Source organism: Mustelus asterias, chromosome 12 (genome assembly GCF_964213995.1).
Source record: "Mustelus asterias chromosome 12, sMusAst1.hap1.1, whole genome shotgun sequence".
Classification (NCBI taxonomy): domain Eukaryota; kingdom Metazoa; phylum Chordata; class Chondrichthyes; order Carcharhiniformes; family Triakidae; genus Mustelus; species Mustelus asterias.
In genome coordinates this window covers 51561090-51587322 of record NC_135812.1, presented here as the reverse complement: position 1 = coordinate 51587322, position 26233 = coordinate 51561090, and the positions used below count along the sequence as shown (strand labels likewise).

The 26233-nt window shown below is 46.2% G+C and overlaps 1 protein-coding gene across 3 annotated transcripts in view; it reads left to right on the top strand.

Moving 5' to 3' along the window:
- prkrip1 (PRKR interacting protein 1) overlaps window positions 1-26233 on the top strand; it is a 65271-nt gene that overhangs the window by 18180 nt on the left and 20858 nt on the right. The window contains exon 6 of one of the 3 annotated variants that reach the window (XM_078225218.1): window positions 2488-2935. The exons of the other annotated variants lie outside the window; for them this stretch is intronic. Within the exon in view, the coding sequence (XP_078081344.1) occupies window positions 2488-2585 (98 nt within the window). The 3' untranslated portion in view covers window positions 2586-2935. Of the gene's footprint in view, window positions 1-2487; window positions 2936-26233 lie in introns of those variants that run through there. 3 annotated transcript variants of the gene reach the window in all.

Sequence of the window (26233 nt, the reverse complement as noted above, 5' to 3'; positions counted from 1 at the left end):
CTCTGCATCCTCCTCACAGCTCATCCCCCCACCCAACTTTGTATCATCTGCAAATTTGGAGATAATACATTCAGTTCCCTCTTCCAAAACATCAATATATAATGTGAACAGTTGGGGCCCTAGCACAAATCCCCTCGGAACCCCATAGGTCACTGACTGCCAATCAGAAAAAGATCCATTTATGCCAACTCTTTGCTTCCTATCTGCTTTCTCTCCATCTCAAGACATTACTTGCAATCCTCTGTACTTTAACTTTACATAGTAGTCTATTATGTGAGACCTTGTCGAAAGCCTTCTGAAAGTCTAAATAAACTACATCCACTGGTTCTCCTCGGTCAACTCTACTAGTTACATCCTCAAAAAATTCAAATAGATTCATCAAGCATGAGTTCCCTTTTGTAAGTTTGTCTGATTATACCACTGCCTTCCAAATTCTGAATTATGAAATCCTTGGTAATAGACTCCAGCAACTTTCCCAGTACCGATGTTAGGCTCACTGGTCTATTGTTCCCTGTTTTCTCTCTACCTCCCTTTTTGAATAATGGGCTTACATTAGTTACCCTCCAATCTGTAGGAACTAGTCCAGGGTCAAATGAATTTTGGAAAATAACCACCAATGGATCTGCTATTTCTAGGGCCACTTCCTTAAGTTTAAGATGATCAGAAACTGGAGATTTATCCACTTTCAATCCCATTTATTGCCCCAAAACCATTTCTCTATTAATGCCAAATTCCTTCAGCTCCTCACTAAAACTTGTTTCCCTCAGAACTTCTGGAACAGGTTGCATTATCTCTTCTTCAGTAATGTTACTTGGTTTGCCCAAATTATATCAAAGTAAGTGAGGTAGTACATGAATCTTAGAACTTTTCTGACATAGAACATAGAACAGTACAGCACAGAACAGGCCCTTCGGCCCACGATGTTGTGCCGACCTTCATCTGAAACCAAGATCAAGCTATCCCACTCCCTACCATCCTGGTGTGCTCCATGTGCCTATCCAATAACCGCTTAAATGTTCCTAAAGTGTCTGACTCCACTATCACTGCAGGCAGTCCATTCCACACCCCAACCACTCTCTGCGTGAAGAACCTACCTCTGATATCCTTCCTATATCTCCCACCATGAACCCTATAGTTATGCCCCCTCGTAATAGCTCCATCCACCCGAGGAAATAGTCTTTGAATGTTCACTCGATCTATCCCCTTCATCATTTTATAAACCTCTATTAAGTCTCCCCTCAATCTCCTCCGCTCCAGAGAGAACAGCCCCAGCTCCCTCAACCTTTCCTCATAAGACCGACACTCCAAACCAGGCAGCATCCTGGTAAATCTCCTCTGCACTCTTTCCAGCGCTTCCACATCCTTCTTATAGTGAGGTGACCAGAACTGCACGCAATATTCCAAATGCGGTCTCACCAAGGTCCTGTACAGTTGCAGCATAACCCCACGGCTCTTAAACTCCAACCCCCTGTTAATAAAAGCTAACACACTATATGCCTTCTTCACAGCTCTATCCACTTGAGTGGCAACCTTTAGAGGTCTGTGGATATGGAGCTGGTAATTTCTTGACCTCAGAGTCATAAAGATTTACTTGGAAACAGGCCCTTTGGCCCAACTTGTCCATGCCGCCCTTTTTTTTCAAACCCCGAAGCTAGTCCCAATTGCCCGCATTTGGCCCATATCCCTGTATACCCATCTTACCCATGTAACTGTCTAAACGCTTTTTAAAAGACAAAACTACCTCTGACAGCTTGTTCCAGACATTCACCACCCTCTGAGTGAAAAAAAGTGCACCTCTGGACACTTTTGTATCTCTCCCCTCTCACCTTAAACCTATGCCTTCTAGTTTTAGACTCCCATACCTTTGGGAAAAGATATTGACTATCTAGTTGATCTATGCCCCTCATTATTTTATAGACCTCTTTCAGATCACCCCTCAGCCTTCTACACTCCAGAAAAAAAAGTTCCAGTCTATCCAGCCTCTCCTTATAACTCGAACCATCAAGTCCCGGTAACATCCTGGTAAATCTTTTCTGCATTCTTTCTAGTTTAATAATATCCTTTCTATAATAGGGTGACCAGAATTGCACACAGTATTTCAAGTGTGGCCTTACCAATGTCTTGTACAACTTCAACAAGACGCCCCAACTCCTGTATTCAATGTTCTGACCTCTGAGGAAGCTAAGGGCCAACAGATACCACTGCCCTGGGTGTTTATACTCAAGTTTGGGAAACGACTGTTCACAGAGCAGATTCCATTGAAGTTATGCTAGGCGCACTGGGTAAGGACAGCACTGCTGATGTGAACAAATATTCTGGGAGCTTCATGGTCAGTGCAGGCTTGGAGGGCCAAAGAGCCTATTCCTGTGCTGTAATTTCCTTTGTTCTTTGTTCTTTTTTGCCTTGAATTGTGGAGAGGAAAAGGGTTAAACTCAATGCAGTGATCCTTGGTGAACCCAGATGTAATCTTTCCAACCTGCACTCTAGGATCTGATGAAAATTCCAGCAGTGAAGAAGAGACAGAAAGCCCAAATGAGAAAGTGGACGAGTGTGAAGAACCCAGCTTTGTGATGGGTGGCCGGTGACCTGAATGAGTCTCAATGAAACAAGACCTTATTGTGGAAGATTTCTGGATCAGATTCTTTTGAACCCAAAATACCATTTTCTGGAAATAACTGCAGGTCTGACAGCATCCAGGGAACAGGGAACTGAGTGAATGTTGTCAGAGCTCTTCTTTAAATTTCAGCATTTTGTTTTCTTACTTTGCACCGAAGTTGCCTTTTCTAAGCACCGGACAAGCAAAGGATCTACCTTTTAATTTTGAGTGAAGATAATTTTTCTGGATTGTTTGATATTCAAATGGAGAATGTATTGCTTAGTCCTGTTGTACAGTATATTTAACAAAAAAAAGTTAGTAAAACATTTTATTTAACAATGTGTGTATCTTCTTACACAAGACCTATAAATAGGTCGAAGATTTAATTCCAGATAAAGTACAAGACTGACATAATCTCTTTTCTTCAATGAAATGTGAGTATTGCTCATCTCTAAAAGGCCTTGGTGCATCTAGTACGCCGTTGCCCAGGTACTGCACGGCCGTTGCCCAGGCACTGCACGGCCGTTGCCCAGGCACTGCACGGCCGTTGCCCGTTAGTTAGTTAGGGTGGAAGCTTAGAGCTAGAACAAATAGAGTTGTTATCTCTGGTTTGTTACCCGTGCCACATGCTAGCGAGGAGAGGAATAGGGAGAGAGAATAGTTGAACACGTGGCTACAGGAATGGTGCAGGAGGAAAGGATTCCGATACCTGGATAATTGGGGTTCATTCTGGGGAAGGTGGGACCTCTGCAAACGGGATGGTCTTCATCTGGACCAGAGGAGTAGCTATATCCTGGGGGGGAAGTTTGCTAATGCTCTTTGGGAGGGTTTAAACTAATTCGGCAGGGGGGTGGGGACCTGAATTGTTGCTCCAGTGTCCAGGAGGATGTGAGTGGTGAGGTCATGAATAAGGTTTCAAGGTCGCAGGAGTGTACCGGCAGGCAGGAAGGTGGTTTGAAGTGTGTCTACTTCAACGCCAGGAGCATCCGGAATAAGGTTGGTACCTGGGATTTCGATGTTGTGGCCATTTCGGAGACATGGATAGAGCAGGGCCAGGAATGGTTGTTGCAGGTTCCGGGGTTTAGATGTTTCAGTAAGAGCAGGGAAGGTGGTAAAAGAGGGGGAAGTGTGGCATTGTTAGTCGAGGACAGTATTACGGTGTCTGAAAGGACGTTTGATGAGGACTCGTCTACTGAAGTAGTATGGGCTGAGGTTAGAAACAGGAAAGGAGAGGTCACCCTGTTGGGAGTTTTCTATAGTCTCCGAAAAGTTCCAGAGATGTAGAGGAAAGGATTGCAAAGATGATTCTGGATAGGAGCGAAAGTAACAGGGTGGTTGTTATGGGGGACTTTAACTTTACAAATATTGACTGGAAACGCTATAGTTCGTGTACTTTAGATGGGTCAGTTTTTGTCCAATGTGTGCAGGAGGGTTTCCTGACACAGTATGTAGATAGGCCAACAAGAGGCGAGGCCACATTGGATTTGGTACTGGGTAATGAACCAGGCCAGGTGTTAGATTTGGAGGTAGGTGAGCACTTTGGTGATAGTGACCACAATTCGGTTACGTTTACTTTAGCGATGGAAAGGGATAGGTATATACCACAGGGCAAGAGTTATAGCTGGGGGAAAGGAAGTTACGATGCGATTAGGCGAGATTTAGCTGGCATAGGATGGGGAAGAAATCTGCAGGGGATGGGCACAATTGAAATGTGGAGCTTGTTCAAGGAACAGCTACTGCATGTCCTTGATAAGTATGTACCTGTCAGGCAGGGAGGAAGTGGTCGAACGAGGGAACCGTGGTTTACTAAAGAAGTTGAATCTCTTGTGAAGAGGAAGAAGGAGACTTATGTAAAGATGATTCATGAAGGCTCAGTTAGGGCACTTGACAGTTACAAGTTAGCCAGGAAGGACCTGAAGAGAGAACTAAGAAGAGCCAGGAGGGGACATGAGAAGTCTTTGGCAGGTAGGATCAAGGAAAACCCTAAAGCTTTCTATAGGTATGTCAGGAATAAAAGAATGACTAGGGTAAGATTAGGGCCAGTCAAGACAGTAGTGGGAAGTTGTGCATGGAGTCCGAAGAGAAAGAGGCACTAAATATTTTTTGTCAGTATTCACACAGGAAAAAGACAATGATGTCGAAGAGATTACTGAGATACAGGCTATTAGACTAGACGGGATTGAGGTTCATAAGGAGGAGGTGTTAGCAATTCTGGAAAGTGTGAAAATAGATAAGTCCCTTGGGCCGGATAGGATTTATCCCAGGATTCTCTGGGAAGCTAGGGAGGAAATTGCAGAGCCTTTGGCTTTGATCTTTATGTTGTCATTGTCTACAGGAATAGTGCCAGAAGATTAGAGAATAACAAATGTTGTCCCCTTGTCCAAGAAGGGGAGTAGAGACAACCCTGGTAATTATAGACCAGTGAGCCTTACTTCTGTTGTAGCAAAGTTTTGGAAAGGATTATAAGAGATAGGATTTATAATCATCTAGAAAGGAACAATTTGATTAGGGATAGTCAGTACGGTTTTGTGAAAGGTAGGTTGTGCCTCACAAACGTTATTGAGTTCTTTTGAGAAGGTGACCAAAGAGGTGGATGAGGGTAAAGCAGTTGATGTGGTGTATATGGATTTCAGTAAAGCGTTTGATAAGGTTCCCCATGGTAGGCTATTGCAGAAAATACGGAGGCATGGGATTGGGGGTGATTTTGCGGTTTGGCTCAGAAATTGGCTAGCTGTAAGAAGACAGAGGGTTGATGGGAAATGTTCATCCTGGAGTTCAGTTACTAGTGGTGTACCGCAAGGATCTGTTTTGGGGCCACTGCTGTTTGTCATTTTTATAAATGACCTGGATGAGGGCGTGGAAGGCTGGGTTAGTAAATTTGCGGATGACACTACAGTTGATGGAGTTGTGGACAGTGCAGAAGGATGTTGCAGGTTACAGAGGGACATAGATAAGCTGCAGAGCTGGGCTGAGAGGTGGCAAATGGAGTTTAATGCGGAAAAGTGTGAGGTGATTCACTTTGGAAGGAGTAACAAGAATACAGAGTACTGGGCTAATGGTAAGATACTTGGTAGCGTGGATGAGCAGAGAGATCTCGGTGTCCATGTGCATAGATCCCTGAGAGTTGGCACCCAGGTTGATAGGGTTGTTAAGAAGGGCGTACAGTGTGTTAGCTTTTATTGGTAGAGGGATTGAGTTTCGGAGCCATGATGTCATGTTGAAGCTGTACAAAACTCTGGTGCGGCCGCATTTGGAGTATTGCATACAGTTCTGCTCGCCGCATTATAGGAAGGATGTAGAAGCATTGGAAAGGGTGCAGAGGAGATTTACCAGGATGTTGCCTGGTATGGTGGGAAGGTCTTATGAGGAAAAGCTGAGTGACTTGAGGTTGTTTTCATTAGAGAGAAGAAGGTTAAGAGGTGACTTAATAGAGGCATACAAGATGATCAGAGGATTAGATAGGGTGGACAGTAAGTCTTTTTCCTCGGATGGTGATGGCTAGCACGAGGGGACATAGCTTTAAATTGAGGGGTGAGAGATATAGAACAGATGTCAGAGGTAGGTTCTTTACTCAGAGAGTAGTAAGGGCGTGGAATGCCCTGCCTGCAACAGTCGTGGACTCGTCAGCATTAAGGACATTTAAAGCGTCATTGGATAAACATATGGATGATATTGGAATAGTGTAGGTTGGATGGGCTTTAGATTGGTTTCACAGGTCGGCGCAACATTGAGGGCCGAAGGACCTGTACTGCGCTGTAATGTTCAACGTTCTATCGCCGCTGCCCGGGCACTGACCCCCTTTTCCCTGGCATTGTACACGATCTGCCAGGTATTGTATGCCATTGCCCAGACACTGCACACCATTGCATAGGCACTGTACATGATCTGCCAGGCACTGTGCACCATCGCCCAGATATTGTTCACCATCGCCCACGCACTGTACATCAATCCCTAGCACTGTAGACCATTGCCCACGCATTGTACACTATTGCATAGGCAATGTACATGATCTGCCAGACATTGTACAGCATCGCCCAGGCACTGACCCCCTTTTCCCTAGCATTGTACATTATTGGCCAGCATTGTACATCATCACCCAGACACTACATCAATGCCCAAGCTTAGAGCTTGGATTGGTACTAGAAACTATGGTGTAGTTAGAAACATAGAAAACTACAGCACAAAACAGGCCCTTCGGCCCCACAAGTTGAGCCGAACATGTCCCTACCTTTTAGGCCTACCTATAACCCTCCATCCTATTAAGCCCACTCTGTAGTTGCCATTACAGAGACTTGGTTAAGGGAAGGACAGGATTGGCAGCTTAACATTCCAGGATATAGATGTTTCAGGCGTGATAGAGGGGGATGTAAAAGGGGTGGGGGAGTTGCACTACTGGTTAAGGAGAATATCACAGCTAACTCCGGGAGGACACCTCAGAGGGCTCATACAGCGAGGCAACACGGGTAGAGCTCAGGAATAGGAAAGGTGTAGTCATGATGTTGGGGGTTTACTATAGGCCACCCAACTGCCGGCAGGAGATTGAGGAACAGATGTGTCGGCAGATTTTGGCACGGTGTAAAAGTAACAGGGTTGTTGTGGTGGGAGATTTTAATTTCCCTATATTGACTGGGACTGACTTAGTGCTAAGGGTGTGGATGGGGCAGAGTTTGTAAGGAGCATCCAGGAGGGCTTCCTGAAACAGTGTATGGATAGTCCAACTAAGGAAGGGGCCATGCTGGACCTGGTATTGGGGAATGAGCCCGGCCAGGTGGTCGATGTTTCAGTAGGGGAGCAGTTTGGGAACAGTGACCAAAATTCAGTAAGCTTTAAGGTACTGATAGATAAAGATAAGTGTAGTCCTCAAGTTAAGGTGCTAAACTGGGGGAAGGCTAATTACAAGAATATTAGGCAGAAACTGAAGAATGTAGATTGGGGGCAGATGTTTGAGGGCAAATCAACATCTGACATGTGGAAGGCTTTCAAGTGTAAGTTGATAGGGATTCAGGATCGGCACATTCCTGTAAGGATGAAGGATAAGTATGGCAAGTTTTGGGAACCTTGGATAACGAGAGATATTGTGAGCCTTGTCAAAGAGAAAAAGGAAGCATTTGTCAAAGCTAGGAGGCTGGGAACACACGAAGCAAGTGTGGAATACAAGGAAAGTAGAAAGAAACTTAAGCAAGGAGTAAGAAGAGCTAAAAGGGATCATGAAAAAGCATTAGCCAGCAGGATTAAGGAAAATCCTAAGGCTTTTTACACATATATAAAGAACAAGAGGGTAGCCAGGGAGAGGGTTGGCCCACTCAAGGACAAGGGAGGGAATCTATGCGTGGAGCCAGAGGAAATGGGCGAGATATTAAATGAGTACTTTGCGTCAGTATTCACCAAAGAGAAGGACTTGGTGGATGATGAGTCTGGGAAAAGATGTGTAGATAGTTTGAGTCATGTTGAGATCAAAAAGGAGGAGGTATTGGGGTTCTTGAGAAACATCAAGGTAGACAAGTCTCCAGCGCCTGATGGGATATACCCCAGAATACTGAGAGAGGCAAGAGAGGAAATTGCTGGGGCCTTGAGAGAAATCTTTATATCTTCACTGGCTACAGGGAAGGTCATGATGTGGAGATGCCGGCGTTGGACTGGGGTAAACACAGTAAGAAGTTTAACAACACCAGGTTAAAGTCCAACAGGTTTATTTGGTAGCAAAAGCCACACAAGCTTTCGGAGCTCCAAGCCCCTTCTTCAGGTGAGTGGGAATTCTGTTTACAAACAGAGCATATAAAGACACAAACTCAATTTACATGAATAATGGTTGGAATGTGAATACTTACAACTAATCAAATCTTTAAGAAACAAAACAACGTGAGTGGAGAGAGCAGGGAGGCAATACACATCTTTTTAGCCCGTCTTGATGCTCTCTCCACTCACGTTGTTTTGTTTCTTAAAGACTTGATTAGTTGTAAGTATTCGCATTCCAACCATTATTCATGTAAATTGAGTTTATATCTTTATATGCTCTGTTTGTGAACAGAATTCCCACTCACCTGAAGAAGGGGCTTGGAGCTCCGAAAGCTTGTGTGGCTTTTGCTACCAAATAAACCTGTTGGACTTTAACCTGGTGTTGTTAAACTTCTTACAGGGAAGGTCCCAGAGGATTGGAGAATAGCCAATGTTGTTCCTTTGTTTAAGAAGGGTGGCAAGAATAATCCAGGTAATTACAGACCGGTGAGCCTTACATCAGTGGTAGGGAAATTATTGAAGCGGATTCTTCGAGACAGGATTGATTCCCACTTGGAAATAAGTGGACGTATTAGTGAGAGGCAACATGGTTTTGTGAAGGGGAGGTCGTGTCTCACGAACTTGATCGAGTTTTTCGAGGAAGTGACGAAGATGATTGATGAGGGTAGGGCACTGGATGTTGTCTACATGGACTTCAGTAAGGCCTTTGATAAGGTCCCTCATGGCAGACTGGTGCAAAAGGTGAAGTCGCATAGGATCAGAGTTGAGCTGGCAAGGTGGATACAAACATAGATTGGAATATCCCTAAGGTAAGGGGATTGGATGGGGAAGAGTTCGTTAGGTGTGTTCAGGAGGGTTTCCTGACACAGCATGTGGACAAGCCTACAAGAGGAGAGGCTGTACTTGATCTGATACTGACCAATGAACCTGGACAGGTGTCAGATCTCTCAATGGGAGAGCATCTTGGGGATAGCGATCATAACTCTATCTCCTTTAGGCTTGCATTGGAAAAAGAGAGGATCAGGCAAGCTCGGAAAGTGTTTATATGGAGTAAGGGGAAATATGAAGACATAAGACAGCAAATTAGAGGAGTAAATTGGAAGGAGGTATTCTCGGGGAAATGTACTGAAGAGAGGTGACAGTTTTTCAAGGAATGTGTCTAGAGTTCTACAGGACAACGTTCCGAGCAGACAGGGAGGAGTTGGTCGGTTAAAGGAACCGTGGTGCACGAAAGCTGTGCGGGACCTAGTCGAGAAGAAAAGGAAAGCGTACAAAAGGCTCAGAGAGCTTGGCGAAGATAGGGATTTAGAAGAGTATACGGCTTGTAGGAAGCAACTAAAGAAGGAAATTAGGAGAGCCAGAAGGGGTCATGAGAAGGCTTTGGCAGATAGGATTAAGGAAAACCCTAAGGCGTTCTATAAATATGTGAAGAGTAAAAGGATGAGACGTGAAGGAATGGGGCCTATAAAAGGTGAAGGCGGGAAAGTCTGTACGGAACCAGTAGAAATGGCAGAGGTGCTTAATGAGTATTTTGCCTCGGTTTTCACAGAGGAGAAAGACCTGGGTGAATGTACTGCGGGCGTGCAGTGGACTGAAAGGATTGAGTATGTGGACTTGAAGAAAGAGGTTGTGCTGGAATCTTTGAATGGCATCAAGATAGATAAGTCGCCGGGTCCAGATTGAATGTACCCCAGGTTACTGTGGGAGGCGAGGGAAGAGATTGCAGAGCCTCTGGCGATGATCTTTGCGTTGTCGATGGAGACGGGAGAGGTGCCGGAGGATTGCGGATGTGGTTCCTATTTTCAAGAAGGGGAATAGGGATAGCCCAGGTAATTACCGACCGGTGAGTCTAACCTCAGTGGTTGGTAAGCTGATGGAGAAGATCCTGAGGGACAAGATTTATGAGCATTTGGAGAGGTTTCGTATGCTCAAGAATACTCAGCATGGCTTTGTCAAGGGCAGATCGTGCCTTACGAGCCTGGTGGAGTTCTTCGAAAATGTGACTAAACACATTGACGAAGAGAAGGCGGTAGATGTGGTTTATATGGATTTTAGCAAGGCGTTTGATAAGGTCCCCCATGCAAGGCTTCTAGAAAAAGTGAGAGGGCATGGGATCCAAGGGGGTGGATCCAGAACTGGCTTGCCCAAAGGAGGCAGAGAGTGGGTATAGATGGGTCTTTTTCTAAATGGAGGTCGGTCACCAGTGGTGTGCCCCAGGGATCTGTTCTGGGACCCTTGCTGTTTGTCATTTTCATAAATGACGTGGATGAGGAAGCGGAGGGATGGGTTGGTAAGTTTGCCGACGACACGAAGGTTGGTGGGGTTGTGGATAGCCTGGAGGGATGTCAGAAGTTAGAGGGACATAGATAGGATGCAAGACTGGGCGGAGAAGTGGCAGATGGACTTCAACCCAGATAAATGCGTCGTGGTCCATTTTGGCAGGTCAAATGGGATGAAGGAGTACAATATAAAGGGAAAGACTCTTTGTACTGTAGAGGATCAGAAGGACCTTGGGGTCTGGGTCCATAGGACTCTAAAATCGGCCCCACAGGTGGAGGAGGTGGTTAAGAAGGCGTATGGTGTGCTGGCCTTCATCAATCGAGGGATTGAGTTTAGGAGTCCGGGGATAATGATGCAGAAATATAAGACCCTCGTCAGACCCCACTTGGAGTACTGTGCTCAGTTCTGGTCGCCTCACTATAGGAAGGATGTGGAAAAGATTTAAAGGGTGCAGAGGAGATTTACAAGGATGTTGCCTGGATTGAGTGGCATGCCTTATGAGGATAGGCTGAGGGAGCTCGGTCTTTTCTCCTTGGAGAGACTTAGGATGAGAGGAGACCTAATAGAGGTATATAAGATGTTGAGAGGCATAGATCGGGTGGACTCTCGGAGGCTTTGTCCCAGGGTGGAAATGTCTGCTACGAGAGGACACAGGTTTAAGGTGCTGGGGGGTAGGTACAGGGGAGATGTTAGGGGTACGTTTTTCACACAGAGGGTGGTGGGCGAGTGGAATCGGCTGCCGTCAGGGGTGGTGGAGGCGAACTCAATAGGGTGTTTTAAGAGACTCCTGGATGAGTACATGAAGCTTAATAGGATGGAGGGTTATAGGTAGGTCTAGAAGGTAGGGATGTGTTCGGCACAACTTGTGGGCCGAAGGGCCTGTTTGTGCTATAGTTTTTCTATGTTTCTATGTTTCTAAAACTGGCTCGGTCAAAGAAGACAGAGAGTAGCAGTGGAAGGGTGCGTTTCTGAATGGAGGGCTGTGACAAGTGGTGTTCCTCAGGGTTCAGTGCTGGGACCTTTGCTGTTTGTAATATATGTAAATGATTGAGGAAAATGTAACTGGATTGATTAGTAAGTTTGCGGATTACATAAAGGTTGGTGGATTTGCGGATAGCGATGAGGACCATCAGAGGATACAGCAGGATATAGATCAGTTGGATACTTGGGCGGCGAGATGGCAGATGGAGTTTCATCCGGACAAATGTGAGGTAATGCATTTTGGAAGGTCTAATACAGATAGGAAATATACAGTAAATGGCAGAACCCTTAGGAGTATTGATAGGCAAAAGGATCTGGGTGTACAGGTACACAGGTCACTGAAAGTGGCAATGCAGGTGGAGAACGTAGTCAAGAAGGCATACGGCATGCTTGCCTTCATCGGCCGGGATATTGAGTTTAAAAATTGGCAAGTCATGTTGACGCTTTATAGAACCTTAGTGAGGCCGCACTTGGAATATAGTGTTCAATTCTGGTTGCCACAGTACCAGAAGGATGTGGAGGCTTTGGAGAGGGTACAGAAAAGATTTACCAGGATGTTCCCTGGTATGGAGAGCATTAGCTATGAGGAGAGGTTGGAGAAACTTGGTTTGTTCTCACTGGAGCGACGGAGGTTGAGGGGAGACCTGACAGAAGTCTACAAGATAATGAGAGGCATGGACAGAGTTGATAGTCAGAAGCTTTTTCCCACGGTGGAAGAGTCAATTACTAGGGGGCATAGGTTTAAGGTGCGAGGGGCAAGTTTTAAAAGAGATGTATGAGGCAGATTCTTTACACAGAGAGTGGTGGGTGCCTGGAACTCGTTGCCGGGGGAGGTAGTGGAAGCGGATACGGTAGTGACTTTTAAGGGGTGTCTTGACAAGTCCATGAATGAGATGGGAATAGAGGGATATGGTCCCCGGAAGCATAGGGGGTTTTAGTTAAGTCGGGCAGCAGGGTCGGTGCAGGCTTAGTGGGCTGTTCCTGTGCTGTAATTTTCTTTGTTCTTTGTTCTTTATCCCCAGTCCCACACCAAATCTCTCCCTGACAGCAATGTTCACTGGTACAGCCCCTCTGGTACCTGTGCTGTAGAAATCTAGATCCATACACTGCTGATCAGTTCCTGTGTGTCCAGTACATTTCCTGATGCTGGGCAGATATCGTGTCCAGGCTGTATCCAGCCTGGGACGGGAATGTGAAGCAGTCTCTGAATTTGACATCAACAAGCTGCTTCAATCATTCTACAGTACCTGAATTTAATATTCACATTCTTGTGTTTGAATGCCTTCTCCAATATGTCACATTCCCTTTTCCCAGATCGCTTGATCCTGTTCCCTTTAAATATTTGTCCGATTCCCTGATTGAAGTGAACTTCTGTCCCTCTGTATCCTGAGCTTGTATTTTGTGCTCTATAGAATCATTGTTGACAGTGTGACACAGTTCTGAAAATAGGAAATCCTGCCGGTTCTGCTCCTGGCATCTCCCGTGTGGAGCTCCATGTTGGACAGGGAATTCAGCAGCTCTGACACATGCCTGCGAAACATGGACATTGACTGCTGAACGATTGTGTTAGTCACTCCTATGCATTGGATATGCATTGTGCGTTTCTGTCTTTCATTTCTCTCTTGCATCCCCCAGTCCAGTAATCCAGAGAGGGAAGATATTTCTCAGGAGACACAGGTTCGAATCTTACCAGAGCAGCTAGTAGGATTTGAACTCTATAAGAAACACAATTTGGAATTAAAGGCCTAATCATGAGAATCATTGGAACTAGCAGCAGAAGTAGTCAATTCAGCTCCTTGCACCTGCTCACCCATTCAATATGATCACAGCTAATCTCGTCTTGGTCTCAACTCTGCTTTCCTGCCTGTTCACCATAACAGTCCAAACTCTGTTTTTAATCTGCTATCTCTTACCCTCAAACTATACCCACTCGTGATTGATCCTAAATCAAGGGGAACCGCTGTTTCCTATTCATCCTGTACTTACCGCTCATAATTTATCCACCTCAATCATGCCCTCCCCCCTCCCCGCACCCCACAACCTTCTCCATTCTAGAGAAAGCAATCCAAGTCTATCCAGTCTCTCCTTATGCCTCAAATGTTTCATCCCAGGCAACATCCAGGTGAATCTCCTCTGTACCCCCTCCAGTGCAATCACATACTTCCTATGGTGAGCTGACCAGAACTGCGCACAGACTCCAGCTGTGGCCAATCTAATGTTCTGAACAGCTCCAACATTACCTCCTCTCTCTTATACTCTATATCACAACCGATAAAAGGAAGTGTATCCTATGCCTTTTTAACTATCCTAATCATCTGCTCTGCAGCCTTCAGGGATATGTGAAGAAGTACCCCGAGATCCATCGGTTTCTCTGAGATTCCCTGTGTCCTGCCACTCATTAAATACTCCTTTGCCTTGTTGCTTCTTCCAAAGTGCATAATCTCACACTTATCAGGGTTAAGAACCATCTGCCACTGCTCTGCCCATCTGACTAATCCTGTTGTATCTTCCTGTAATGTACGAGCTTCATAGGAACATTAGAACATAGGAATTATGAGCAGAAGTCAGCAAATTCAGCCCTTTTAACGTGCTCCACCATTGAATCAGATCATGTTTGACCTCTCCAGAGACTCAATTCCAACTCCTTATCTATTCTCCATATCCCTGTAGCCTGTTTTTATTAGAAATGTATCCATCTCCTTCGTCAAAACAGATAATGATTCAGACTGCACTGCACATGCAGGCCACAAATTCACCAAACTCCGAGAGAAATAGTTCTTCCTCATCTCAATTTTAAATCTACTGCCTCTCAATCTATACCTCTGCCCTCTTAGAACAAAGAACAAAGCGCAGTGCAGCACATGACCACGCCCTGTGGCTCACTAAGTCTATGCCAACACAGATGCCTCTCTAAACTAATATTTTCTTGCCTCAACGTGGTCCATATCCTTCTATTCCCTGCCTATTCATGTGTCTGTCCAGATGTCTCTTGAATGTGGTTAGAGAATCTGCTTCCACCACCTCTTCTGGCAGCATGTTCACCACCTTATGTGTGAAAAATGTGCCCTTTACATCTCTTTTAAACCCCCCCGCTCCCCTCACTTCCAACCTATGCTCCAAGTAATTGGCCCTTCAACCCTGGGAGTAAGCCTCTGATTATCCATTCTATCCAAGCGTGCCATAATCTTGGAAAACTTTATCCGGTACCCCTCATCTTCTGACGCTCCAATGAAAACAATTCAAGTTTATTCAACCTTTCTCATAGCTCATATCCTCAAAACCAGGCAATATCCTGGCAAATCCCTTTTGCACCCTTTTCAATGCATCCGCATCCTTCCGGTAGTGTGCAATACTCCAAATATCGCCTAACCAAAATCTTATACAGCTGCAACATAATTTTCCAATTCCTATACTCAATGCCCCAAACCGATGAAGGCCAGCATGCCATGGGTGGCACGGTAGCACAGTGGTTAGCACTGCTGCTTCACAGCTCCAGGGACCTGGGTTCAATTCCCGGCTTGGGTCACTGTCTGTGTGGAGTTTGCACATTCTCTTCGTGTCTGCGTGGCTTTCCTCCGGGTGCTCCGGTTTCCTCCCACAGTCCAAAGATGTGCGGGTTAGGTTGATTGGCCATGCTAAAATTGCCCCTTAGTGTCCTGAGATGCGTAGGTTAGAGGGATTAGTGGGTAAAATATGTAGGGATATGGGGGTAAGGCCTGGGTGGGATTGTGGTCGGTGCAGACTCGATGGGCCGAATGGCCTCTTTCTGTACTGTAGAGATTTTATGATTCTATTCTATGATTCTATATGCCTTCTTGACTACCTTGTCCACTTGATTTGCCACCTTCAGGGAACTGTGGATCTGCACGCCTAGATCTCTCTGTATGCTAATATTTCTAAAGGCTCTACAATTCATTGTATACTGTCCTTCTGTCCAAATCACATCACCTCACATTTATCTGGGTTAACTTTATCTGAGGGGTACCAAAAGGACTACAGATCACGAACCCACTCAGGTCAACCTATAACACAGACTACGCTGAGAGACTTTGCCGTCGCACCTCTCTCACACGCCTCAACCACCTCATACACCAGCTCCTCAGCAAACGCCACAGCCTGGAAACCAAGATAGAGTCAATATTCTCAACTTGCGCTCAGGACGCAGACCAGCTGCGAAACTCTGTCAAGCAGACGAGACAAAGGAACTACACCATCTACATGCACACCAAGAACAGGAAACTTGAGAAACTCTGCATCACCACCAGCAGCAACCAAGCCTCCCCCGGTACCACAGTAGAAAACAGTACCACGACAGGGAAGTCCATTGTCAACTTGTCCGACTACACACTTCAACCAGATGAAATCGAAGTTCTCAGCCGAGGGCTCAATTTTTGCCCCACCACCAAAATGGACCCCATCAGTCTCGCAGCAAACACAGAGGAATTCATCAGGCGAATGAGGCTGCGGGAGTTCTTCCACAAACCCTAAGAGGCCAACAGAGACCACAATGAGACAGCCAATGAACCGGAACAGCCAACAGAGAGATCCGCAGTGCATCCGATGAGGAAAGAGTCAAATTGGACTCCTCCGGAAGGCCGCTGCCCTCGACTTGACGAGTATGCCCAAGCCATCAGGAGGTGTGTCAACACCAAATTCATCAGCCGCATTCACAAGACAGCCCTTCTTCTATAGGCCACCTTCACGGCTCTATCCACTTGAGTGGCAACCTTCAGAGATCTATGGATATGAACCCCAAGATCTCTCTGTTCCTCCACAGTCTTCAGAACCCTACCTTTCACCCTGTAATCCACATTCAAATTTGTCCTACCAAAATGAATCACCTCGCATTTGTCAGGGTTAAACTCCATTTGCCATTTTTCAGCCCAGCTCTGCATCCTATCTGTATCTCTTTGCAGCCTACAACAGCCCTCCACCTCATCCACTACTCCACTAATCTTGGTGTCATCAGCAAATTTACTGATCCACCCTTCAGCCCCCTCCTCCAAGTCATTTATAAAAATGACAAATAGCAGAGGACCAAGCACTGATCCCTGTGGCACTCCGCTGGTAACCGGTTTCCAGTCCGAAAATTTTCCATCCACCACCACCCTCTGTCTTCTGTTAGATCATAGAAACCCTACAGTGCCGAAGGAGGCCATTCGGCCCATCGAGTCTGCACCGACCACAATCCCACCCAGGCCCTACCCCCACATATTTTACCCGCTAATCCCTCTAACCTACACATCCCAGGACTCTAAGGGGCAATTTTTTAACCTGGCCAATCAACCTAACCCGCACATCTTTGGACTGTGGGAGGAAACCGGAGCACCCGGAGGAAACCCACGCAGACACGAGGAGAATGTGCAAACTCCACACAGACAGTGACCCGAGCCGGGAATCGAACCTGGGACCCTGGAGCTGTGAAGCAGCAGTGCTAACCACTGTGCTACCGTGCCGCCAGTTAGCTATCCAATCGGCCAAACTTCCCTCTATCCCACACATCCTTACTTTCTTCATAAGCCGACCATGGGGGACTTTATCAAACGCCTTACTAAAATCCATGTATATGACATCAACTGCACTACCTTCATCTACATACTTAGTTACCTCCTCAAAAAATTCTATCAAATTTGTGAGGCAAGACTTGCCCTTCACAAATCCGTGCTGACTATCTCGGATTAAGCTGCATCTTTCTAAATGGTTGTAAATCCTATCCCTGAGGACCTTTTCCATCAACTTACCGACCACCGAAGTAAGACTAACCGGCCTATAATTACCAGGGTCATTTCTATTCCCTTTCTTAAACAGAGGAACCACATTCGCCACTCTCCAGTCCTCTGGCACCACCCCCGTGGACGGTGAGGACGCAAAGATCAATGCCAAAGGCTCTGCTATCTCATCCCTTGCCTCCCAAAGACTCCTAGGATATATTTCTTCAGGCCCAGGGGACTTATCAACTTTCAGTTTATTCAAAATTGCTAGTACATCTTCCCTCCGAACATCTACTTCCTCCAGCCTATCAGCCTATGACACCCTCTCTTCCTCAAAAACATGGCCCCTCTCCTTGGTGAACACCGAAGAAAAGTATTCATTCATCACCTCTCCTATCTCTTCTGACTCCATGCACAAATTCCCACTGCCGTCCTTGACCGGCCCCAACCTCACCCTGGTCATTCTTTTATTCCTCACATAAGAGTATAAAGCCTTGGGGTTTTCCTTGATCTGACCCGCCAAGGACTTCTCATGCCCCCTCCTAGCTCTCCTAAGCCCCTTTTTCAGCTCATTTCTTGCTAACTTGTAACGCTCCATCGACCCAACTGAACCTTGTTTTCTCAACCTTACATACGCTTCCTTCTTCCTCTTGACAAGACATTCCACCTCTTTTGTGAACCATGGTTCCCTCAATCGGCCATTTCCTCTCTACCTGGCAGGGACATACCTATCAAGGACACGCAGTATTTGTTCCTTGAAAAAGTTCCACTTTTCATTAGTGCCTTTCCCTGACAATTTTTGTTCCCATCCTATGCTTCCTAATTCCCGCCTGATTGCATCATAATTACCTCTCCCCCAATTGTAAACTATGCCCTGCCGCATGGCCCTCTCCCTCTCCATTGCAATAACAAAAGACACCGAATTGTGGTCACTATCTCCAAAGTGCTCTCCCACAACCAAATCCAACACTTGGCCCGGTTCATTTCCCATGACCAAATCCAATGTGGCCCCACCTCTTGTCGGCTTATCCACATATTGTGTCAGGAACCCCTCCTGCACACACTGCACAAAAACTGCCCCATCCGAACTATTCGACCTATAAAGGCTCCAATCAATATTTGGAAAGTTAAAGTCCCCCATGACAACTACCCTGTGACCTCCACACCTATCCATAATCTGCTTAGCAATTTCTTGCTCCACATCTCTAATACTATTTGGGGGATTGTGAGTCCTACCATTTACCCTGTACGTTCTACCTTGGTTTGTCCTTCCAAAGTGCAATATCTCACACTTGTCTGTGTTAAATTCCATTTGCCATTTTTCAGCCCATTTTTCTAGTTGGTCCAAATCCCTCTGCAAGCTTTGAAAACCTTCCTCACTGTCCACACCTCCAATCTTTGTATCATCAGCAAATCTGCTGATCCAATTTACCACATTATCATCCAGATCATTGATATAGATGACAAACAACAATGGACCCAACACCGATCCCTGCGGTTCACCACTAGTCACAGGCCACCACTCAGAGAAGCAATCCTCCACAACCACTCTCTGGCTTCTTCCATTGATGTGGAGATGCCGGCGTTGGACTGGGGTAAACACAGTAAGAAGTTTAACAACACCAGGTTAAAGTCCAACAGGTTTATTTGGTAGCAAAAGCCACACAAGCTTTTGGAGCTCCAAGCCCCTTCTTCAGGTGAGTGGGAATTCTGTTCACAAACAGGGCATATAAAGACACAAACTCAATTTACATGAATAATGGTTGGAATGCGAATACTTACAGCTAAGCAAGTCTTTAAGATATAAACAATGTGAGTGGAGAGAGCATCAAGACAGGCTAAAGAGATGTGTATTGTCTCCAGACAGTGAGACTCTGCACGTCCAGGCAAGCTGTGGGGATTACAAATAGTGTGACATGAACCCAATATCCCGGTTGAGGCCGTCCTCATGTGTGCGGAACTTGGCTATCAGTTTCTGCTCAGCGACTCTGCGCCATCGTGTGTCGTGAAGGCCGCCTTGGAGAACGCTTACCCGAATATCAGAGGCCGAATGCCCGTGACCGCTGAAGTGCTCCCCAACAGGAAGAGAACAGTCTTGCCTGGTGATTGTCGAGCGGTGTTCATTCATCCGTTGTCGCAGCGTCTGCATGGTTTCCCCAATGTACCATGCCTCGGGACATCCTTTCCTGCAGCGTATCAGGTAGACAACGTTGGCCGAGTTGCAAGAGTATGTACCGTGTACCTGGTGGATGGTGTTCTCACGTGAGATGATGGCATCCGTGTCGATGATCCGGCCCATCTTGCAGAGGTTGCTGTGGCAGGGTTGTGTGGTGTCGTGGTCACTGTTCTCCTGAAGGCTGGGTAGTTTGCTGCGGACAATGGTCTGTTTGAGGTTGTGCGGTTGAAGGCATGAAGTGGGGATGTGGGGATGGCCTTGGCGAGATGTTCGTCTTCATCAATAACATGTTGAAGGCTCCGGAGGAGATGCCGTAGCTTCTCCGCTCCGGGGAAGTACTGGACGACGAAGGGTACTCTGTCCACTGTGTCCCGTGTTTGTCTTCTGAGGAGGTCGGTGCGGTTTTTCGCTGTGGCGCGTCGGAACTGTCGATCGATGAGTCGAGGGCCATATCCTGTTCTTATGAGGGCATCTTTCAGCGTCTGGAGGTGTCTGTTGCGATCCTCCTCATCCGAGCAGATCCTGTGTATACGGACGGCTTGTCCGTAGGGGATAGCTTCTTTAACGTGTTTAGGGTGGAAGTATCTGTGCAGACAGAAACAGAGGTAATGTTTCAGATTGATGACCTTTCATCAGATAGGACTCTCTGGATTAGATTAAGAAACAATAAAGGGGTCGGCTACAATCGAACATAGAAAAGCTACAGCACAAACAGGCCCTTCAGCCCACAAGTTGGACTTTAACCTGGTGTTGTTAAAACTCTTATAATGTTTGAAAAGGGCAGTGTAGAGGGAGATTTATTCTGTATCTAACTCCTGCTGTAACTCTCCTCTGACTGCTAGAAGTTGATAGTGTAGTGTTAGCATTACTGTCTTCTTAACAAGATGCAGTACCTGTCTTGGGAGTGTTGGATGGGGACAGTGTAGAGGGAGATTTACGATGTGTGAAAATCTATGTTGCAATTGTCCTTTGACAGTTTGAAATGGATAGTGTAGTGAAACCTTTACTCTATTTCAAACCAGGTGCAGTACCTGCCCTGGGAGTGTTTCTGGGGATAGTCTGTCAGACAGAGTTTTATTTTTTTTCTGTCCTGCACAGTGTGGAAATGGAGATGTCTAGGACCATTGTCTTGAGTTGAAGCAGATAATTTGTCATAATGTCTGATTGGGTGAGAGAGAGATATCCAGACTGATGGTGCATGATGGGAAGATTGTGCAAGATGTTGGGGGAGAGAAAGAACAAGTAACTGCAAAAGGGAGATTGAGGGAGAGTGATAATTCGTGAGAAGAACCCCGAGGTATATGAGAGAGAGTGAGAGAGAAACAGAGTGAGAGAGAGAGAGAAAACTAAAGAGAGGCGGAGTGAGAGACGGAGAGTTGTGTTAGAGGGAGTGTTGGGATTAGAATGAGGAATGGGGTGAGAGCACAATTCCTGAGCATCGCTACAAATATTGACATATTCCACAAGTTTCACCGTTACTCTTTGCAAGCATCACTGTAAACATTGAATTAAGGAACAAGGATCGAAGTAAGCATTGACTTGAACCTCATGTTTTAATGTAAGTACAGATACACTCCCGACTATCACTCTAAATACAGCAACAACTCCCCAATGATGACTGTAAATATTGACACACTTCCCAATGATCACTGTAAATATAGACACACACCCCAATGATCATTATAAATACAGACACACCCCCCAGTGATCATTGTGAATACTGACACACTCCCCAATGTTCACTATAAATACAAACAAACTCCCCAACTAACTGGCTACAATATGAAGGCAGTTAAAATCGCCAGCTCCAAAGCATCCCTCCCTGATGAGCTCAACGCTTGCTATGCCCGTTTTCAGCAAGAGGTCAGCGAGAGTATGTCCTCTATCACGGAAGCCTCAGATGACCTTGTATCTGAGGTGACCAATGCCGATGTCAGAACACGCATCTCAAAAGCAAACCCACGGAAAGCAATTGGCCCAGATGGTTACCCGGACGAGCACTCAGGTCCTGCCTGGACCAACTGGCAGGGGTATTCGCAGACATCTTCAACCTCTCTTTACACCAATGTGAGGTCTCTACCTGTTTCAAGAAGACAGCTATCATCCCGGTACCAAAGAAAATCCAGACAGTGTGCTTCAATGACCATCGTCCGGTGGCTCTGACACCCATCCTTATGAAATGTTTCAAAAGGTTAGTTATGGCAGAAATCAATTCCTGCCTCCCAGACTACCTGGATCCAGTACAGTTCACCTATCGCCGCAACAGGTCCACAGCAGATGCCATCTCCCTTGCCCTACACTGAAGCCTGGAACACCTAGACAACAAAGACACCTATGTCAGACTTCTTTTCATAAACTACAGCTCAGCCTTTAACATCATTATTCCTACGAGACTCAGCTCCAAACTCCGTGGCCTGGGGCTCGGCTCCTCCCTCTGCAACTGGATTCTGGACTTCCTAACCCACAGACCACAGTCAGTCAGGATAGGCAACAATACCTCCTCCACGATCATCCTCAACACCAGTGCTCCGCAAGGTTTTGTCCTCAGTCCCTCAGTATACTCCTTATACACCTCTGACTGTGTGGCCAAATTCCCCTCTAACACAATTTTCAAGTTTGCTGATGACACTACCATTGTGGGTCGAACCTCAAACAATGATGAGACAGCACAAGAAAGAGATTACTTTGGTGAACTGGTGAGATGACAATAATCTCTCCCTCATTGTCAACAAAACAAAGGAGATAGTCATCGACTTCAGGAAGCATAGTGGAGAAAATGCTCCTGTCTACATCAATGGGGACAAAGTAAAAAACATCGAGAGCTTCAAGTTTTTAGGTGTCCAGATCACGAACAAACTGTCCTTGTCCCTCCATGCAAACACTATATTTCAGAAAGCCCACTAATGCCTCTACTTTCTCAGGAGACGAAGGAAATTTGGCATATCTCCACAAATCTCACCAATTCTACAAATCCAACATAGAAAGCATCCTTTCCGGTTGCATCACAGCTTGGTATGGCTCCAGTTCTATCCAACACCACAATAAACCAAAAAGGGACGTAAACGAAGCCCAGTCCAACCCCTAAACCAGCCTCTCATCCATGGACACTGTCTGCACTTCCCACTGCCTCGGAAAAGCCACTAGCATAATCAAGGACCCCATGCAGCCCGGACATATTCTCTTCCACCATTTTCCATTGGGAAAAATATACAAAAGTCTGAGGACACGTACCAACCGACTCATCAAAAGCTTCTTCCCTGCTGCCTGCTGCTTTTGAATTGACCAACATCGCATTAATTTGATCTTTCTCTACACCCTAGCTACGACTGTAACACTACATTCTGCACTCCTTCTATATGTTTTGTCTGTATAGAGGGCAATAAATAATACCTTTCACTGTATACTAATACATGTGACAATAATATATCAAATGAAATAAAATCACACACACTCACAAACACACACTTGCGCACACTCGCACACACTCTCGCAGACACCCTCAGGCACACTCTCTCTCACACAGACAGACATACACACACACACACATTCAGGGATTCGCATACACGTCACTGTCTCAAACACATACAAACGCTAACACACACACACAATCATGCATTCTCTCACACACAGAGCCACACACAAATTTTCGATCTGTCATCGCACAAACACCCACAAACACACTATCAAACACACTCTCACTTGACAGCATCTACAGTCCCTCTATAGAACATAGAAAGCCACAGCACAAACAGGCCCTTCGGCCCACAAGTTGCGCCGATCACATCCCCACCTCTAGGCCTATCTATAGCCCTCAATCCCATTAAATCCCATGTACTCATCCAGAAGTCTCTTAAAAGACCCCAACGAGTTTGCCTCCACCACCACCGACGTCAGCCGATTCCACTCACCCACCACCCTCTGAGTGAAAAACTTACCCCTGACATCTCCTCTGTACCTACCCCCCAGCACCTTAAACCTGTGTCCTCTCGTAGCAACCATTTCAGCCCTTGGAAATAGCCTCTGAGAGTCTACCCTATCCAGACCTCTCAACATCTTGTAAACCTCTATCAGGTCACCTCTCATCCTTCGTCTCTCCAGGGAGAAGAGACCAAGCTCCCTCAACCTATCCTCATAAGGCATGCCCCCCAATCCAGGCAACATCCTTGTAAATCTCCTCTGCACCCTTTCAATGGCTTCAACATCTTTCCTGTAATGAGGTGACCAGAACTGCGCGCAGTACTCCAAGTGGGGTCTAACCAGGGTCCTATAAAGCTGCAGCATTATCTCCCGACTCCTAAACTCAATCCCTCGATTAATGAAGGCCAGTACGCCGTACGCCTTCTTGACCGCATCCTCCACCTGCGAGGCCGATTTAAGAGTCCTATGGACCCGGACCCCAAGGTCCTTCTGATCCTCTACACTGCTAAGAATGGTACCCTTCATATTATACTGCTGCTTCATCCCATTGGATCTGCCAAAATGGATCACCACACACTTATCCGGGTTGAAATCCATCTGCCACTTCTCCGCCCAGTCTTGCATTCTATCTATGTCTCGCTGCAACTTCTGATATCCCTCCAAACTATCCACAACACCACCTACCTTGGTGTCGTCAGCAAACTTACCAACCCATCCCTCCACTTCCTCATCCAGGTCATTTATGAAAATGACAAACAGCAAGGGTCCCAGAACAGATCCCTGGGGCACTCCACTGGTCACTGACCTCCATGCAGAGAAAGACCCCTCCACAGCCACTCTCTGCCTTCTGCAGGCAAGCCAGTTCTGGATCCACAAGGCAACAGCCCCTTGGATCCCATGCCCTCTCACTTTCTCAAGAAGTCTTGCATGGGGGACCTTATCGAACGCCTTGCTGAAGTCCATATAGACCACATCCACCGCTCTTCCTTCGTCAATGTGTTTGGTCACATTTTCAAAGAACTCAACCAGGCTCGTAAGGCACGACCTGCCCTTGACAAAGCCGTGCTGACTACTTTTGATCATACTAAACTTCTCTAGATGATCATAAATCCTGTCTCTCAGGATCCTCTCCATCAACTTACCAACCACTGAGGTTAGACTCACCGGTCGGTAATTTCCCGGGCTGTTCCTGTTCCCTTTCTTGAATATAGGGACCACATCTGCAATCCTCCGGAACCTCTCCCGTCTCCATCGACGATGCAAAGATCATCGCCAAAGGCTCCGCAATCTCCTCCCTCGCCTCCCACAGTAACCTGGGGTACATCCCATCCGGTCCCGGCGACTTACCAACCTTGATGCCATTCAATAGTTCCAACACATCCTCTTTCTTTATGTCCACATGCTCGATCCTTTCTGTCCACCGCAAACCAGCAGTACAACCACCCGGATCCCTTTCCACCGTGAATACCGAGGTAAAGTATTCATTAAGCAGCTCCGCCATTTCTAACGGTTCCGCACAAACTTTTCCCCCTTCACCTTCCCCCTTCACCTATCTTCCTGTATCACACTCTCACATTCCCCCCTCTCGCTTAGTCTCTCATGCTCTCTCTCTTTGACATATTTATGAATGCACTGACACACACAAACACACATGCAAACTCACGCTCTTGCACACACACTTTTCACACACTCGGCTCTCATGCATTCTTTCATATAATCTCTCTGTTAGGATGGGGATATTTGTGTTAGTCCTCTGTTGAGGATGGGGATATTTGTGGAACCTCCTCCTCCAGTGAGTTGTTTAATTACCCACCACCATTCTCGACTGGATGTGGAAGGACTGCAGAGCTTAGATCTGATTTAGTGGAAATGCACTCTCATTCACTCTCTGCAGAAATGCTTAGTATAGGTACATTGCATTTATCTAAACTGCACACTCATTCTCTCTCTCTCTCGCTGCAGACGTGATTATGGGAAAGGTACCTTGCATTTATCTGACCTGCTCTCTCATTCTCTCTCTCTCTCTCCCTCTCTCTGCAGAGATGATTGGTAAAGGTACATTACATTACATTGCAGGAGGGTTTCCTGACGCAGTATGTAGATAGGCCAACAAGAGGCGAGGAGACATTGGATTTGGTACTGGGTAATGAACCAGGCCAGGTGTTAGATTTGGAGGTAGGTGAGCACTTTGGTGATAGTGACCACAATTCGGTTACGTTTACTTTAGCGATGGAAAGGGATAGGTATATACCGCAGGGCAAGAGTTATAGCAGGGGGAAAGGAAATTATGATGCGATTAGGCGTGATTTAGGATGCATAGGATGGGGAAGAAATCTGCAGGGGATGGGCACAATTGAAATGTGGAGCTTGTTCAAGGGACAGCTACTGCGTGTCCTTGATAAGTATGTACCTGTCAGGCAGGGAGGAAGTGGTCGAGCGAGGGAACCGTGGTTTACTAAGGAAGTTGAATCTCTTGTGAAGAGGAAGAAGGAGACTTATGTAAAGATGAGACATGAAGGCTCAGTTAGGGTGCTTGAGAGTTACAAGTCAGCCAGGAAGGACCTGAAGAGAGAGCTAAGAAGAGCCAGGAGGAGACATGAGAAGTCTTTGGCAGGTAGGATCAAGGAAAACCCTAAAGCTTTCTAGAGGTATGTCAGGAATAAAAGAATGACTAGGGTAAGATTAGGGCCAGTCAAGACAGTAGTGGGAAGTTGTGCGTGGAGTCCGAAGAGATAGGAGAGGCGCTAAATGAATATTTTTCGTCAGTATTCACACAGGAAAAAGACAATGTTGTCGAAGAGAATACTGAGATACAGGTTATTAGACTAGACGGGA